This window comes from Polypterus senegalus, chromosome 7 (assembly GCF_016835505.1).
Source record: "Polypterus senegalus isolate Bchr_013 chromosome 7, ASM1683550v1, whole genome shotgun sequence".
Taxonomy (NCBI): domain Eukaryota; kingdom Metazoa; phylum Chordata; class Cladistia; order Polypteriformes; family Polypteridae; genus Polypterus; species Polypterus senegalus.
In genome coordinates this window covers 108,639,374-108,656,568 of record NC_053160.1, presented here as the reverse complement: position 1 = coordinate 108,656,568, position 17,195 = coordinate 108,639,374, and the positions used below count along the sequence as shown (strand labels likewise).

The following is a 17,195-nucleotide window of genomic DNA, read 5'->3' as shown; positions in this document are numbered from 1 at the left end:
TTACACACGGGGCGGCACGGTGGCGCAGTGGTAACGCTGCTGCCTCGCAGTTAGGGGACCCGGGTTCGCTTCCCGGGTCTTCCCTGCGTGGAGTTTGCATGTTCTCCCCGTGTCTGCGTGGCTTTCCTCCGGGCACTCCGGTTTCCTCCCACAATCCAAAGACATGCAGGTTAGGTGGATTGGCGATTCTAAATTGGCCCTAGTGTGTGCTTGGTGTGTGGGTGTGTTTGTGTGTGTCCTGCGGTGGTTTGGCACCCTGCCCAGGATTGGTTCCTGCCTTGTGCCCTGTGTTGGCTGGGATTGGCTCCAGCAGACCCCCGTGACCCTGTATTCGGATTCAGCGGATTAGAGAATGGATGGATGGATATTTACACACACACATAAACATATATATATCTATACATATACACATAAATATACACACACACATATATACATATATATATCTACATATATACACACAAATACATACATACACACACAAACATATATACATATACGTACATATATACACACACAGCTATTTCGTATCAGTGCAATACGCTGCTTGTTAAAACGGATAACTCCCGCTCTTACGCAAGTCTGTGGATATTATGAACTATCGTATTTGTTCAAGTTCTATTTAAATTTTAAATAGAAGGAATTTTTATTTAGTCGACAGAAATATCTTTGGTAGGAATGGTAAAAACAGACAGGAATATTATTCCTGAATAAATCAACTCAAACCTTAAACAACTTATAATATTTTGCTCTCCATAAAAATATATCCTTTCTAATTATACAAGTTAGAAATAAAGTAAACGTTAAAAGAACAAACATTCAAATTTCTTTTCTCTTATGTAATTTTATATAAAAAATAAACTTAGATTTTAAATATCCCAAAAGATTTTGCTCTCCATAAAAATATATCCTGTCAAAATTATACAAATTCAAATATGAACATGCTGCATAACAAAACCTAGAAATATAAATAAAATGTGTTCCTTTCAGCAATAACAAATCAAATCATTCAGTTGTCTTTGCTCATATGTCATTTTAGAGCTGGACGCCTGGCATCTTTTTTTGGCAACAAGTTCGTTTCTGTTTGGTGTGACGTTCTGTGTTGTGGAGATTGTCAGGATGGATTGCAGGTGCTCATCAGTGAGGCAACTCCTGTGTGCTGTTTTGTTAGTCTTTATCACTGAGAAGAGCTTCTCACACAGATATGTGATACCAAACATGCACAAGGTTCGAGCCGCATGTAGACGGACTTTTTGTTCTTCAAAGTCACCAAAGCGCCGTTCAAACTCAGTGCGCTCAGTTTATCAGCAAAGTGCGTATTTGGGAACACTGTAGTGACGACTTGGTTTAACATTACTTGGCAACAGGGAAAGTGGGGCAAATTACACTGGTGCATTTGTGTCTCCCATAAAAGCAGCTTCACTTGAAATCACTTTGTGATTGTGCACGGGTAAAAACGTCCGCTGAAGTGTCAGATTCTTATTTAATTCTTCTGCTTTCTGTATCTTCTGCATTGCATTCAGGTTACCCTGATGTCTTGTCTCATAGTGCCGTCTTAGATTAAATTCTGTAATTACAGCCACATTAGCTCCACAAATGAGACACACGGGTTCAGTAAACATATACTCAGCCTCCCATCGGTTTTTAAAGGCTCTATTTTCAGAATCAACTTTTCTCTTCAGCATCGTGTGAGCTAGCTTCGCAATAACTTGCAGCATCATAAGGGAACATTTTAAAAATAATGTAACATGACTGTCAATATACAGTATTTGTTTTGTGAGTGTTACTGAGTGTTGCTGTCATCAAGGATTTGATTATCATTATTTCTTTCAATCAGGTTCGTATTTGGAGGATGTGTTGTGTTCAAGTTACATTCCGTGTTTGTCAATCGTTGTAAAGATGACAGGTTTCATTCATCGATTCGTTTCTTACTGCATCAATAAACAGCTCGTCTTCTTCTTTATCTGAGACCTGACACACTGCATGCACGGGTTTTTTTTACACTGTCTTCCTTTAGCGGGACATTGACTTTTTCCAACGTGTGCTTTGTTTCCGCAGTAGTTGGATTTATGAATATGCTTGTATGTATCAGACGCTTCATATTTTTTGCTGCCTTTTCAATTGTGTAATTCGGTTTTTCTTCAGAGCTGTTTGGAACTGTTGCTTTTTATCTGTGCACTGCGTCAGTTCACGTGAGCCACTCGGTGTACATGCATCGAAGGTTCCCAGCTGTGCTGGTGCCATCTCGTGCTATGTCCATGGCTGTATTTAATGTTACCTTAGTCCTGGCACTTAAAACTTTCTCTCGCAGTTTCGCTGAGTTTGTGTCAAACACCACCCAGACCATCTCATCTTCCTCTCCATAAGCACAGTCCTTCACCCGTGAATACTTACCCGTGGCAGTTTGCTATTGGATTGCCGCTGACGGACGGCCTTATATGGGCAGGCACTAAATTACAAACGCCAGCGGCAGCCTGTCTATGAACTTAATTTAAAGTGTAGGTTTACATCGTGCTTTGTTTCCGAAGTAGCAGAACTCATGAATATGGTTGTATATGTCACTCGCTCGCTTCTTATTGTTTCGCTGCCTTCTCAATTATATAATGCATGTTTTCTTTTTTGAGGTCTTCCTGGTTTTCTATGTACTGCGTGATTACGTGGGAGGCGTGATGATGTCACACGAAACTCCCCCACGGCGTTGAAGCTCATCTCCATTACAGTAAATGGAGAAAAACTGCTTCCCGTTATGACCATTACACGTAGAATTTCGATATAAAACCTGCCCAACTTTTGTAAGGAAGCTGTAAGGAATGAACCTGCCAAATTTCAGCCTTCCACCCACACGGGAAGTTGGAGAATTAGTGATGAGTGAGTGAGTGAGTGAGTAAGGGCTTTGCCTTTTATAAGTATAGATGATATTGTCATCATATGTAAATATGAGCTTTATAAAGTGGCTTAGGTTGTGCAATATTATAACTGTAGTGCAAGTTTACAGTGAGGTGATTGTACTTATAAGTACAAACAGTTCTACAAGCAGCACATGATGGACTGATTGATTACGTTTAGAGCTCTTGGGATGAAACTGTTTCTGAACCGCGAGGTCCATACAGGAAAGTCTCTGATGCATTTTGCTGTGGCTGAGGCAGCGTGTGCTTGATGCTGTATCCCGATAATTCTCTTTCCAATCAGCTGCTGCTGTGATTCCCCACTCAGATACAGTGATATAAATACTCCAAGTGGTTCAGTGAGAGTAATATGGAAAATGATCCGCTGTGGCAACTCTTAACAGGAGCAGCTGAAAGACGAAAAAGAAGGTGCAGTGACAGTAACAATGCTAAAGCAGCTATGGTATTTGAAATATTATGGCTATTCCCTGGACCATTATATTGTTACAGGTTAATTACAAACAGAGGCATTACACTAATAAACAATATGCGGTTAGTTTCAGTGTATTTATAAAGCTGTGTCAGGAACGTGCATCTAAGAAAGAAATGGTAACCATACTGGAACAGTAGCACTGCTTTGACACTGGGTGCTGCCAGTCTGAAAAACCGAGTGCAGAACTTGCGTACAACAGGGTATGAGGTACCATGGAAATGTGTGTGGCTTTACGCCAAGTTTAGGTTTTATACATCGTGATTTGAACATGGAAACGTTCGTACGCAACATTTCTGTACGTATGCACCATTTATACATGAGGCCCCAGGAGAGGCGGGGCAGGGGTGGGGGGGGAATAGTTAGAGCGTGATTGTGATTGAGAGAGTAAAACTGAAAAAAGTTAACTTTTACAAGTACCATAAATTTATATGTAATGTCCCATATATTTGTCTCTTTTTTTGCTGCGCCAACATTGAGCTTATTCAGTGCAGCAGGATCAATGCACATGTACTTGTCAAGGCCTGCATGGGGCTACTGTGAAAAGAAGAGTGTTCATGGTTCATATTGCAGAGGAACTTCGTCGAAAAGGAGGATGTAACATCAACAAACTTCTATTCCAAGACAGCCACTTCCCCAGGAAAGTAAACTGAGTCAGTGTCAAGTGCCCTTTCAATATAACAGAAACCACAGCATAGAGAAAAGTGTGGCATTGCAACAGGTACACACGTCATAAATATAGGAAGGAAGGACCTTGCAGCACGGAGCAAAAAAAGAAAGAGACTATAAGAGAATATATGGGACACTTCTCCTGATCTGACTCCAAGTAACAGCGCCAGTGTAAATTCACACCCGATCTGACGCTGTTCCTTTTCAAATAATATTGCATTAGTGCGATGATGTTTTCTGATTGGTACTATTCAGGTCATAAAATGATTTCTTCAAAATGTCACATATATTGTCTCTTTCTTTCAGGTGTGTAATAGAAATCACAGAATAGAGAGGAAGGACTGTCTTTGCGTGTGTGAGAACAGTTAACATTTGAATTTGATGATTGCATATAGCGCTGAACTGACCTGATAAAAGATCATAAAATGAATAATTCCAAATATCATATATACCTACACTGCACCATAAGGTGCATACTAATTCTGCGTGAGCAGGAACATTCAATAAAACTGAAAAAAAAAAAAAATTAAGTGACGGTGAGATACGAAGAAGGCAGATTCAGCAATGTTCAGCAAAATACAATGCAATATTGACCAAATAATACTTCAGAGGGTGTAGCAAAACAGTTTTTCCAACATTGCTTTTATAAAAATAGAAGGTTGATAATCTTGCTCCAAAGAGAGAGAGTCTCATACTGTGTGTTGCCTTCCAAGTGCAGTGGTAGGAGACCCCCCAAGGAAGGGATGACATGGAGTGGCCGGTGCAGGGTGAATTCAGCAGCGATTGTCCAGGTTGGAACAAATGACACACATTAAGGGTAGGCTTTCAGTTCTACAGTCCAAATTTAAAGAGTTAGGTGCCAAGCTGAGAAGCAGAACAGACAAAGCAGTATTCTCTGAAGTTCTGCCTGTGTCACACGCCATTCCAGGTAAGATTGAGGAAATTAGAAGGCTTAGCGCATGGCTGAAATCTTGGTGTGTGATAGAAGGGGTTTATAGGGCATTGGGACTCCTTTTGGAACTCATTTAGGACCTGTACCATGGTAATGGGTTACATTTAATCCAGAGGGGCACAAATATGTTGTGCAGGCACATGAGTAAGTTAGTTGATGACTATTTAAACTTAAGGAATGGAGGAAGGAAGTTTAGAAGAGGCCAAGGTTAAAACAGTACAGTACATGAAGGGATAAACAGTAACGTGATAAATAATATGCATTGTAATATAATTTCTAGGCCAAAGTTAAGGTGCAAAAGTAACATAAGTAACACATTAAAAATTGTTAGCCAAGGTCTCCAGGACTCTGAACAAATCTGTATCCTCATATGTGATAGTTCTGTATTTACTGAGTGGTATTATCTATTATTGCATTTTTGCTTGTAGTTTCCCCTGTTGTATTGTATTCCTGAGATGGAAATGATAAATTGGCCATCAAGCTCTTTAAAGATAATTACTTGTGTTCTGTTCTGTGCATTGTATTTACACCATTTTTGACACCCAATGTACGCCCAACCTACCTAGAAGGGAGTTTCTCAATGAATTGCCTTTCCCAAGATTTCTTACATTTTTTCCCAACAGGGTTCTCCCTTTTTTGGGGTTTGAGGGGGTGGGGGTAGTTTTTCTTGTCTTCAAAGGGAGTTAAGGTGGTGATGTCAAAAAACTGGGCATGTTAAAGCCCATTGCAGCATACCTTGTGTGATTTTGAGCTATACAGGAAATAAACTGTTGTTATTAAAAGTAATAACAAGAGTTGTATGTAGCAGAACATAAGTAATGATATGATGACAATAACAGAAACTTGGGTAAGTAATAAAGATGGGAATATGTATATTATAAATGGTTACACATTTGTTTAGGAAGGATGAAGGGAAAAGATAAAAAGGGAGGTGCCATTAATTTAAAATGTAATGTAAAGTGCATATCTTCTTCATTTAGGCAATGAGCCACATCATAGTGCAGATGTTGCATTCAACTACAAAACATTAGGGTTAGAGGCCTTACCTTTGCAGTGTGTTACAGACACCCAATGCACACAGAATTTTAAATGTACATCATTTTATTAACATTAAAAAGACAAATTTTGAGGGGATCTTATAGTCATGGGGGACTTTAGCTATCCAAATATTAACTGAATTAACCTTACAAATACAATCATATGAAAAAGTTTAGGAACCCCTCTTAATTCTTTGGATTTTTGTTTATCATTGGCTGAGCTTTCAAAGTAGCAACTTCCTTTTAATATATGACATGCCTTATGGAGATAGTAATATTTCAGCAGTGACATTAAGTCTATTGGATTAACAGAAAATATGTAATATGCATCATAACAAAATTAGACAGGTGCATAAATATGGGCACCCCAACAGAAATATTACATCAATACTTAGTTGAACCTCCTTTTGCAAACATAACAGCCTCTAGACGCCTCCTATAGCCTTTGATGAGTGTCTGGATTCTGGATGGAGGTTTTTTTTTACCATTCTTCCATACAAAATCTCTCTAGTTCAGTTAAATTTGATGGCTGCCGAGCATGGTCAGCCTGCTTCAAATCATCCCAGAGATTTTCGATAATATTCAAGACAGGGGAATGTGACAGCCATTCCAGAACATTGTACTTCTCCCTCTGCATGAATGCCTTTGTGGATTTTGAACTGTGTTTTCGGTCATTGTCTTGTTGGAATATCCAACCCCTGCGTAAATTCAACTTTGTGACTGATGCTTGAACATTATCCTGGAGAATTTGTTGATATTGGGTTGAACTCATCTGACCCTCGACTTTAACAAGGGCCCTATGTCCCTGAATTAGCCACACAGACCCACAGCATGATGGAATCTCCACCAAATGTGACAGTAGGTAGCAGATGTTCTTCTTGGAATGCGGTGTTCTTCTTCCGCCATGCAAAGTGCTTTTTATTATGACCAAATAACTACATTTTTGTCTTATCAGTGCAAAACACTTTGTTCCATAATTAATCTGGCTTGTCTAAATGAGCATTTGCATACAAAAAGCGACACTGTTTGTTAGAAAAAGCAACTCTGTTTGTGGCGTGAGTGCAGAAAGGGCTTCTTTCTCATCACCCTGCCATACAGATGTTATTTGTGCAAATTGTGCTGAATTGCAGAACGATGTACAGATACACCATCTGCAGCATGATGATCTTGCAGGTCTTTGGAGGTGATCTGTGGGTTGTCTGTAACCATTCTCACAATCCTGCGCATATGCTGCCCCTCTATTTTTCTTGGCCTGCCAGACCTGGGTTTAAAAGCAACTGTGCCTGTGGCCTTCCATTTCCTGATTACATTCCTTACAGTTGAAACTGACAGTTTAAACCTCTGAGATAGCTTTTTGTAGCCTTCCCCTAAACCATGATACTGAACAATCTTTGTTTTCAGATCTTTTGAGAGTTGCTTTGAGGATCCTTCACTCTTCCTGTCACTCTTCAGAGGAGAGTCAAAGGGAAGCACAACTTGCAAGTGACCACTTTAAATACCTTTTCTCATGATTGGACAAACCTGTCTATGAAGTTCAAGGCTTAACAAGATAATCCAACCAATTTGGTGATGCAAGTAATCAGTATTGAGCAGTTACATGCATTCAAATCACCAAAATAACAAGGGTATCCACATTTTTGAACAGCCAGTTTTTCACATTTGATTTAATTTCATACAACTAAATACTGCTTTACTAAAAATCTTTGTTTGGAAAACACCCCAGTACTCAGATGTTCCTAGGAAATGAAAGATATTCCACTGTTATCTTTTTTGTTGAAAGTAGAGCAAATTATTATGCAGGCTATGCAGGCTGTTCCCAAACTTTTTCATATGGCTATAGCTTAGCTGTATAAGGTGTACAACACAAACAAATCTGATGATAATAGTAGGGTGCATGAGAGCAATTAAGAAGGGTAACATAAGTGAAGCTAAAATGCAGTCAGAGAGAAATGTTGCAGATCAGGCAAGAGATGACCAAGAGATTCTTTAAGCATTTCAGTAGTAAATGAACAATTAATGTGGAGGTAAAGTGTATCAGGAACTGCAATGGGGAAATAAAATTCACAGACAGTGAAATAGCAAATGCTCTAAACTTGCATTTTGTATTACGTTTTCACATTTGAGGGAGTGGATAAACTTAGAGACTGCTAAAGAGGTACTAAGTGATTTGTAAAATGGGATGAAATTGATGCATATTTTTGGAAATTCATAAAAACTAAAAAATGGCAAATATTATCCCGTTATATAAAAAACCCTTGACACATATTTTTAGGAAGTCACTGAGCACTGGGAAAATTCTAAAGGACTGGACATGGTAAATATTGTCCCAATATGTAGAAAGGGCGATTGAGCAGATCCAAGCAACTAGAGGCCAGTAAGCTTTACTTGGATCACTGGTAAATTAATGAAAGAAATTATTAAGGAAAACATTAAACAGCACATGGTAAGAACAGGAGCTTTAGAGAACAGTTAGCATGGGTTCAGACGGAGGAAGAAGTGTTTTACTAAGATGAAATTTTACAAGGAAGCAACATGATTACAGTGGTATATATAATATTATGTATCTGGATTTTCAAAAAGCAGAAATGTTGGACATCAAAATTAAAGAAGTGAGAGTTCAGAATCTAATGTGTAGATGGGTGCAGAATTGGCTAAAACACCAGAGGCAAAGGGTTATGGAACTTAATAAGAATTAAATAATGTTAATTGTGGCATTCCTCAAGGGTCAGTACTGGGACCACTGCTATTTTTAATATATATAAATGATCTGGATAGGAATATAAACAACAAGCTAGTCAAGTCTGCAGATGACAGATAACTGAACAGATTACAATATTCAAGCTTTCAAGTGTGTCGGAAGTTTGCATATAGTAATCAGTTCAATTAGTCAAAAAAGATGTAATTTTGCTTGATTTCTCATTGCATCCATACTAGCTACATAATACAAGACATTACTACTCAAGATGGGTTAAAAATGGATACATGAGTAGATAGATGTTGCAAAGTGTCAGTGAGGGACAAAATTTTTAAACATTACTGGAGATGTCTGGAGGATAAATTGGTGTTAAAGTTGTGGGGCAACATTTTGACATTAATAAGTTATTATTTTAATGACTGGAAATGCTTACTATATAACAGCAACCAGATGTACATCAAACAAATAAGAAAGATAAACCAGTCTGACTTTATATAAAAATATAAGTAATAACCAATCACTTTATATAAGAATATAAGTAATAACCAAAAATGTATATTCTCGAGTAATAATTTTGAAAATTACAAAAAAAAATAATCAAAGGAAAAACGGTGTGCTCGTTATTCACAGTGATATTAATGTACACAATAATGTTTGATGACAGCCCCAATATTTACCTCTTTTCTGCACAATGTCAATGGAGATGGACTCAGTGGCCGCATCTGGAGATAGACAAAACTCTTCAGGAGGTTTTTCAGTTAGTGAGAAATAATCAGGAAACAAATCACTATAATAGTTCTGTAGTTGTTTTATTGACTGACCTGTAAAAAGAAATAGAAAAAACATATGCAGTCATCAAATCTGAGGAAGTAAATAAAAAGAGCAATGGAATTTTGTCAGAAGAAACAGATTATAAAGTTATCTAATATCTAACTATAAGTCAGTTTCAATGACACAAACCTAAAAGTGAGAGGAAGGCTACTCCTAAATAGCACATTTCCATTTAATTAAAGAAAGCTATTTGGGTTTGTCAAAACGTCTAGATTACAGATAAAATATACATTTAATTCCATAATTCATTATCCACTTAGAGTAAAAACAAATTGATGTCTATATTGCACTTTCCACAAAGTTTCAGGCCAGAGTCACTTTAAAAAAATGGATACTGTCAGACTCCCTTATGACAGATTAAGAAGATCATAAATAGCTCAAAAGATTACTATTTGATTGGTTAAAGTTAACAACAACAATAAAAATAATAATAGTAATAATAATATCTAAAAAAAAACCCTATACCCATATACTTCATTATCCTTCCCCTCATGAAATGCATTACACATGCTAAAAATGTTTCTGAAAAGCACCATTCAGTTTGGAGTGGCCATGGTTCATCATTGGTGGAAAATCAAATACATTGCGACGAGTTACTCTATTCTCTGGCCTCCTTGAGTCCACACTGCCAAGTAGAGGAACAGCTACTGAACGCTCCAGGCCCAGAGGGTTCTTACGCCGATATTCACGCCATTTCAGGGCCTGTGGCGATAGATGATGAGCTATAGGTTGAAAGTATGACCAGCAGACAAAGAAAAAAAGACAGAGGAGAAAGAGAAAGTGAAAATACAGAAGAAATACAGTATTACAGATAGGATTGTTCCATGAGGGAGTTGAGTGCTCTTTCATTTCAGGATTTATAGTTATTGGCAATATTTTAAGTAAGATTTACATTGTAGCTGAACGAGTAATGAATTAAAAATACATTTTCCTCAGTATTTAGGAACAGAGGAAACTAATAAGGATGAATTATTAGGAACACTTACTAAATGCTTCTAGATAAAAAATAATCTGCCAAATGCTAAATCTCACATGATATCCTCAGTACATAAAACTGAACTGGTAATCTCAAACTGAATTGCTAATCTCTAAATTTGTTATACTGCCATCCATCCATCCATCCATTTTCCAATTCGCTATATCCTAACTAAAGGGTCACGGGGATCTGCTGGAGCCAATCCCAGCCAACAAAGGGCGCAAGGTAGGAAACAAAACCCCGGGGAAGGTGGCCAGCCCACCACAGGGCACACTCACACACACACACAGACATTGACACACACACACCGAGCACACACTAGGGACAATTTAGGATCACCGATGCACCTAACCTGCATGTCTTTGGACTGTGGGAGAAAACCGTAGCACCCGGAGGAAACCCACGCAGACACAGGGAGAACATGCAAACTCCAAGCAGCGAGGACCCGGGAAGCAAACCCAGGTCTCCCAACTGTGAGGCAGCAGCGTTACCCACCGCGTCGCCCTATAGTGCCAAAGCATCTATTATAATTAAAAAGTATTTAACAACTAATAATATGGTTCCTAAGAAAGCTTTTTTTCTGATTTACGTGTGTTATACTACATTTTTGGGCTGTTACTTTAAAGATTATACAAGTATGAAAATTAAGAGCTTTACAAAAAAGAGGTCATTTAGTGAATCAAGTAAGTCTAATTAAGTAATAGTCAACTGTCAACTGTCTCCAATATATTATTGTGAAGTTTAAGGTTAATTTGAAAGCAAATCTTTTAATGGTTTAACCATAGCTTACCTAGCTTTGATTTAATTGGTACAGAATAGTAAAATTGTGAACACAAAATGGATCTTGCATGTATTGCCAGGAATGTTTCTATACTTTTGTTCTTGCATATATTTTATTTCTTAATTACTACAATCCCATTTCTCTAGGCTTGTGCAATCAAAATTTTAAAGCTACATTTCCACAGTTTTTCTGTAGTACTAGGATGTTGTACCGTGTTAGCCATTATGAATGTAGAGAAAAGCTAAGCAAAATGACAACTTTTATTGGCTAACTAAAAAGATTAAAATATGCAAGCTTTTGAGGCAACTCAGGCCCCTTCTTCAGGCAAGATATAATCTTTTTAGTTAGCCAATAAAAGGTGTCATTTTGCTTGGCTTTTCTCCACAGTTTTTCTGTAAAAATTCTATGTTCAATATCATATGGAACTTAAGCATTTACTCTTTTTTACACAGCAACATTTCTGAGTATGTTATTAAACTGCATCCGGCCCTGCAAGCTCTGTGACCACAGTTAGGACCCCTTTTTGCTCTCCACGGGAAGGCTACTCGCATCATGAATGGGATGGTGGAAAGCCCTCGGGAGCTCCATCCCCAGAAGAGTTAAAGCCGTTGGAGAGCCAATAGGGTCAGATCTGTTGATGATCGGAACTGGTGTGGTGCTGAGGCGTCTCCTGCTGCACAGCAGCACTCGGATCCCAATTTGAGGCGGCCCATACGGGTGGGCGCATAGAATGTCTTGTCTCTCCGGCAAGATGATCATCATCCTCTACTGTCGGAGGAGCTGCGTAAACTCCGCATTTTAGGGTTGGCACTCTCTTGAGGTGCGCAGACCGAGGACTGGCCAGATCTCTATAGGTGCACCTTTTATTGGTCTGGTCGGTCTGATGGCTGTCATACTCAGGGAGTAGCTGTTGCTGTAACAGACTGGCTTCTTCTGATGGTGTTGGAGACTCAAATTATGGCACTCCCTGGGTGCCTTGTCTGTTGTCTCAGTTTCTGCTCCAACCGCAGTGAGTGATGTCTCGGCGAGGGAGACATTTAATTCGCAGCTTCGCTTAGTGGTTGATGGGTGCCCACAAGGTGACACTCCTCTGGTCATGGGTGACTTCAATGCAGCCACTGGTAATGACAGGGCTGGTTATGAGGATTATCTTGGTCCCCATGGGTCTGGTGACTGTGGTGAAAGAGGCTCCATGTTGCTTGACTTTGCAAAAGGTCAGGGGCTGCGAATCACTGAATCCTGGTTCCAACGCCGTGAACCGCATCGTTGGACTTGGTACTCCAATACTGGTGGTGCGGTGAAGGAGATCGATTACATCCTCGTGGGCAGACACTGGAGGCTCTTGCAAAACTGAAGGGTCTACAGAAGTGCCCAGTTTGTGAATTCTAGGCACAGACTTCTTGTTGCTACTCAGGATCCAGCTTAGGTCCAGTACACGTTACCACCTACTAGGAAAATTAGCCTGGAATTGGCCAGACTCCAAAACCAGGCTGTTTCTAATGAGTTTTCACGTAGTTTGTGTGAGGAACTTGCAGATTTGGGTGCAACTGACGATCCTAATGTAATGTGGGAGACCTTCCGTGACAAGACCCTGAAGGTTGCTGAGGGTTGTATTGGTGTTACCGGTCTTCCCAGAAGAAGGTGTTTCATCTCGCAGGGCACCCTGGATATCATCGAGAGGAGTCGCAGTGCACAGCTCAATGGTAACTCTGGTCTGTAGCGGGAACTGAGAAGGACGGCTGCGAGGGCTATAAGGGCAGATAAAGAGGCATTATGTTAGAGGAATCTGTGAGCAAGCGATACACCATCTGTGGTCTAGCAACCCACATCCTGCTTACAGAGGAATTGAAGCATTACACACATCTGACTCTGTTCCTCGGAGAGGCACAGTCAGTGCAGCTGATGGAACGGTTCTTACGGATGACACTGCAGTTGTGACCCACTGGGCTGAATACTTTGAGCAGTTGTTCAAAGCTGATCCTCCGGGTAAGACGTTGGATATCTCTGAGTCCGCAGTTCTTGAGGCTTATCCTCCAATTAGCTGTGAACCACCCAATCTCACTGAGATTACAAAGGTGGTGAACCAGCTGAGTGGGGGAAAGGCTGCAGGGATCTGTGGTATTAGAGGTGAACTTCTCCATGCTGATGGAAAAGCTGTTCTCTTGGCATTGTAATCAATCTTTGCTTCCATTTGGGAGACAGGCATTATCCCAACTGACTGGAAAATGGGACTTGTCATCCCTATCTGGAAAGGGAAGGGTGATGGCCTGGATTACAGGGGGATAACACTGCTCTCGGTGCTGGGTAAGGTCCTTGCTATTGTCCTCCTCAACAGGATTCATGATCATTTGCTCACCTACCAGCGACCAACAGTCTGGTTTTACACCTAAGAAGTCTACCATCAACCGCATCCTGGCACTTAGGGTTGTCATAGAGCACTAACGAGAATCTTGACAGAGTTTCTTTGCAGCCTTAGTCAATTTTCGCAAAATGTTCGACTCAGTTGATCAAGCTGCCCTGTGGGATATCCTGAGGGTTCGTGGGATCCCCTTGAGGTTGCTGGATATCATGGCCTGCCTGTACACTGGTACTGTGCATGCTGTGCAGAGTGGAGGCAGGACCTCTGCATTTTTCCCAGTTAATTCTGGGGTTTGTCAGGTGTGTGGCTGGGTGTTGGGCAAGGTCGTGGGGTCCAGCGGCTATGGGGAATCTGTTGGTGAAGAAAGATTCACGGATCTTGACTTTTCTGACGATGCTGTGATCTTCGCGGAGTCGGTGGAGACTCTGATCGGGGCATTTGAGAGACTGAGCAAGGAGTGTCTGGGCTTGCAAGTGTCCTGGATAAAAAACCAAGATCCAGGCCTTTAATGACCTCTTGGGCACAGCCATCAGCAGTGTGTCTGTTTGTGGAGACATTCTTGAGAGGTTTACTTACCTTGGCAGTGACATTCTAGTGACTTGTCCTATGACGTCAGTAGACACATTGGGAGAGCATAGGGGGTCATGAGGTTGCTGGAAAGGGGTGTGTGGCGCTCCCAATATCTATGCAAAAGGATGAAGGTCCAAATCTTCAGAGTTCTGGTGCTTCCTGTCTTGCTATGGTTGCGAGACATGGAAGCTATCCAGTGACCTGAGACGAAGACTGGACTCATTTGGTACTGTGTCTCTCCAGAAAATCCTTGGGTACTTTGACTTTGTGTCGAATGAGCGGTTGCTCATGAATTCCCGAATGAGGCACATTACCTGCATTGTGATTGAGCATCAATTACAGCACTACGGCCATGTGGCGCATTTTCCCAAGGGTGATCCGGCACGCAAGATCCTCATTGTTGGGGAACCGAGTGGCTGGACCAGGCCAAGAGGTCGCCCACGTAATACCTTAAATGTAAGGTGTCTGAAGGTGCAGCGCACATCCTGGCCAAGTCAGGCGTCAGAATAGCACACAAACCCACGAACAATCTGTGCACGGTCCTCTTTAATGATAAAAACAAGAAATCGACAGCAGAAACACAAAACACAGTGTACAGCATTCCATGCAGTTCATGCTCAGCGGTATACATTGGACAAAAAGAATCGCAACACGTATACAGGAACACTGCAATGCCGTCAGAAGAAAGGACCCACTATCATTGATCTATAGGCACACTAAATCAACAGGACATACATTTAACTGGGACAATGTACGAGTAAAATTCAAGGCCAGTATGAAAACTGCCAGAGAGCTGGCCGAATCCTGGTTATCAAATGAGAACGCCATCAACAGACACTTGGACATAAATCCAGCATATGCAAACTTAAGAACATATTCATAATATACAAGACTTCACACCCAATATCCCCCCTCCTGATCACAATGACTTAAACACGTAATTTTTTTGCTATATATTGCCTTTGATTCTAGTAAGTCTAAGCATCATCCTCTGAAAATCTCAGGAATCCCAGCCATCCTTTGAAATCTCAGGAATAAAAAAAAAACAAAAAAACAACTTTTGATACGTGATTCATTTTCTCCCTTTGTGGATCTCCAGCTGCAAATATATATATATATATATATATATATACAGTGGAACCTCGGTTCACGACCATAATTCGTTCCAGAACTTTGGCCGTAAACCGAGTTGGTCGTGAACCGAAGCAGTTTCCCCCATAGGATTGTATGTAAATACAATTAATCCGTTCCAGACCGTACAAACTGTATGTAAATATGTAAAAATATGTAAAGATTAAGCACAAATATAGTTAATTACACCATAGAATCCACAGTGTAATAGTAAACTAATGTAAAAACATTGAATAACACTGACACAAAACACCCAGGCTCCCTGGTCAGCTACAGGAGCTGGCTCGCTCACGCGCTCTCTCTCTGTGTAGCGCGAGCGCACAAACACACACACACACACACCCACCTATCCGTCCCCCCAATCCCTTCCCTGTCAGCTGCCCGGCTCTCTAATCTCTCTGTAGCACGTGTCAAGCAGCATTTTTTTAAAATGACTTTAAGCACAGCAGAAAAAAATCCTCGCACAAATCCAACTTCATTTAAAACCAACTCGCAAGCAACCAAAAAGTAACATTGCAACAAATCACACGATGAAGTCCTCCATGTAAACAATTTTAATGAGTTTTAAGCACAAGGGAAAAGCGAACATTTGAAAAGAGAAATGTAACATCGCACCTAATCGCGCTATGAAAAACTCCATCTGTAAACCTTTCATGAGTTTTAAGCACAAGGAAAAAAGCGAACATTTGAAAAAAGAGAAAAATAACATTGCAACAAATCGCATTATGAACTAAAAAAATTACTTTTGAAAAATCCGTAATACAAAACCACCAAGAAAACTAACCTTGCATGAAACGAGTTCTGGCATGAAGTGTTTTCCTTCAGGTGTTTTCTCTCTTGTGATTTCTTGGGTTTCTGGTGCTTTTAGCTGTTTAGCTGGTGGGAGTGAAAGCCTCATGCAGCCATTCCAAAAAGAACGTTCTTGTGACCCTCCACATTACTGGCAGTCTGGCTTTGTTTACATTATGCTGCTTGAAAGCACGAGGGTTCTCCGATTGTTAAATGAGTAAACTGGTAAACATTTTTTCCACCTTTTGTAATTTCTTTCTTTACTTGATTTCAATTTTCTTCAAAACTTTCTTCTGACCACTCTCCACTTGCTTAGAAGCCATAGTTAACTGCAAAAGCACACGAAATACTGTAGAGCACAAAGAGAGTGCACGCCTTATTGAAAACAATGAACAAGGAGCGGCTTTGCTTAAATGAAAAGCATGGCCGCTCTCTTTCTCTCTCAGGCTGCCTGTGGGGAGGGGATGTTTTCGCTTGCACTACAGCCTACAGATAGGCAGGCAAACACGCAGCAATCTCCTCCTCCACCTCCCTAGCAGGCACGCTGCTCGCCGCCTCTCTCTCTCTCTCTCTCTCTTTCAGCTCAGCTTGCAGGCAGGCAAGGGAACCTGGCTTGTTCAGATACCGAGTGTGTGGTTGTGAACCGAGGCAAAAGTTTGGCGATCTTTTTGGTCGTGAACCGAGTTGTACGTGAACCGGGACGTTCGTGAACCGAGGATCCACTGTATATATATATATATATATATATATATATATATATATATATATATATATTTATATATTTATATGTGTGTATGTATAAAGAGAGAGAGAGAGAGATGTGTATACGTTATACAGGTAAGTTTTGATTTCAGAAACATATTTAAGGACAAATCAAAATAACAATTCCTGCCAATTAACACATATGAACCCTTTTACATGAAATGCCATTTTACCAATGCTAGAAGGCTGATAAGTTACTGATTTCTAAGCTCTGTTATTCGGCTCCTCTGTGATAAGCTCATGCCTATTTCATTAATTCCCATCTCCA

The 17,195-nt window shown here is 40.3% G+C and overlaps 1 protein-coding gene across 2 annotated transcripts in view; it reads right to left on the bottom strand.

Annotated features, from left to right (window-relative positions):
• rusc2 (RUN and SH3 domain containing 2) overlaps positions 1 to 17,195 on the bottom strand; it is a 347,767-nt gene that overhangs the window by 112,576 nt on the left and 217,996 nt on the right. Inside the window, exons 4-5 of one of the 2 annotated variants that reach the window (XM_039759148.1) lie at positions 10,093 to 10,281; positions 9,406 to 9,549 (exon numbers count right to left, since the gene is read on the bottom strand). In XM_039759148.1, coding sequence (XP_039615082.1) covers positions 9,406 to 9,549; positions 10,093 to 10,281 — 333 coding nt within the window. The remainder of the gene's footprint in view (positions 1 to 9,405; positions 9,550 to 10,092; positions 10,282 to 17,195) is intronic. The other variant, XM_039759149.1, reaches the window with a different exon arrangement.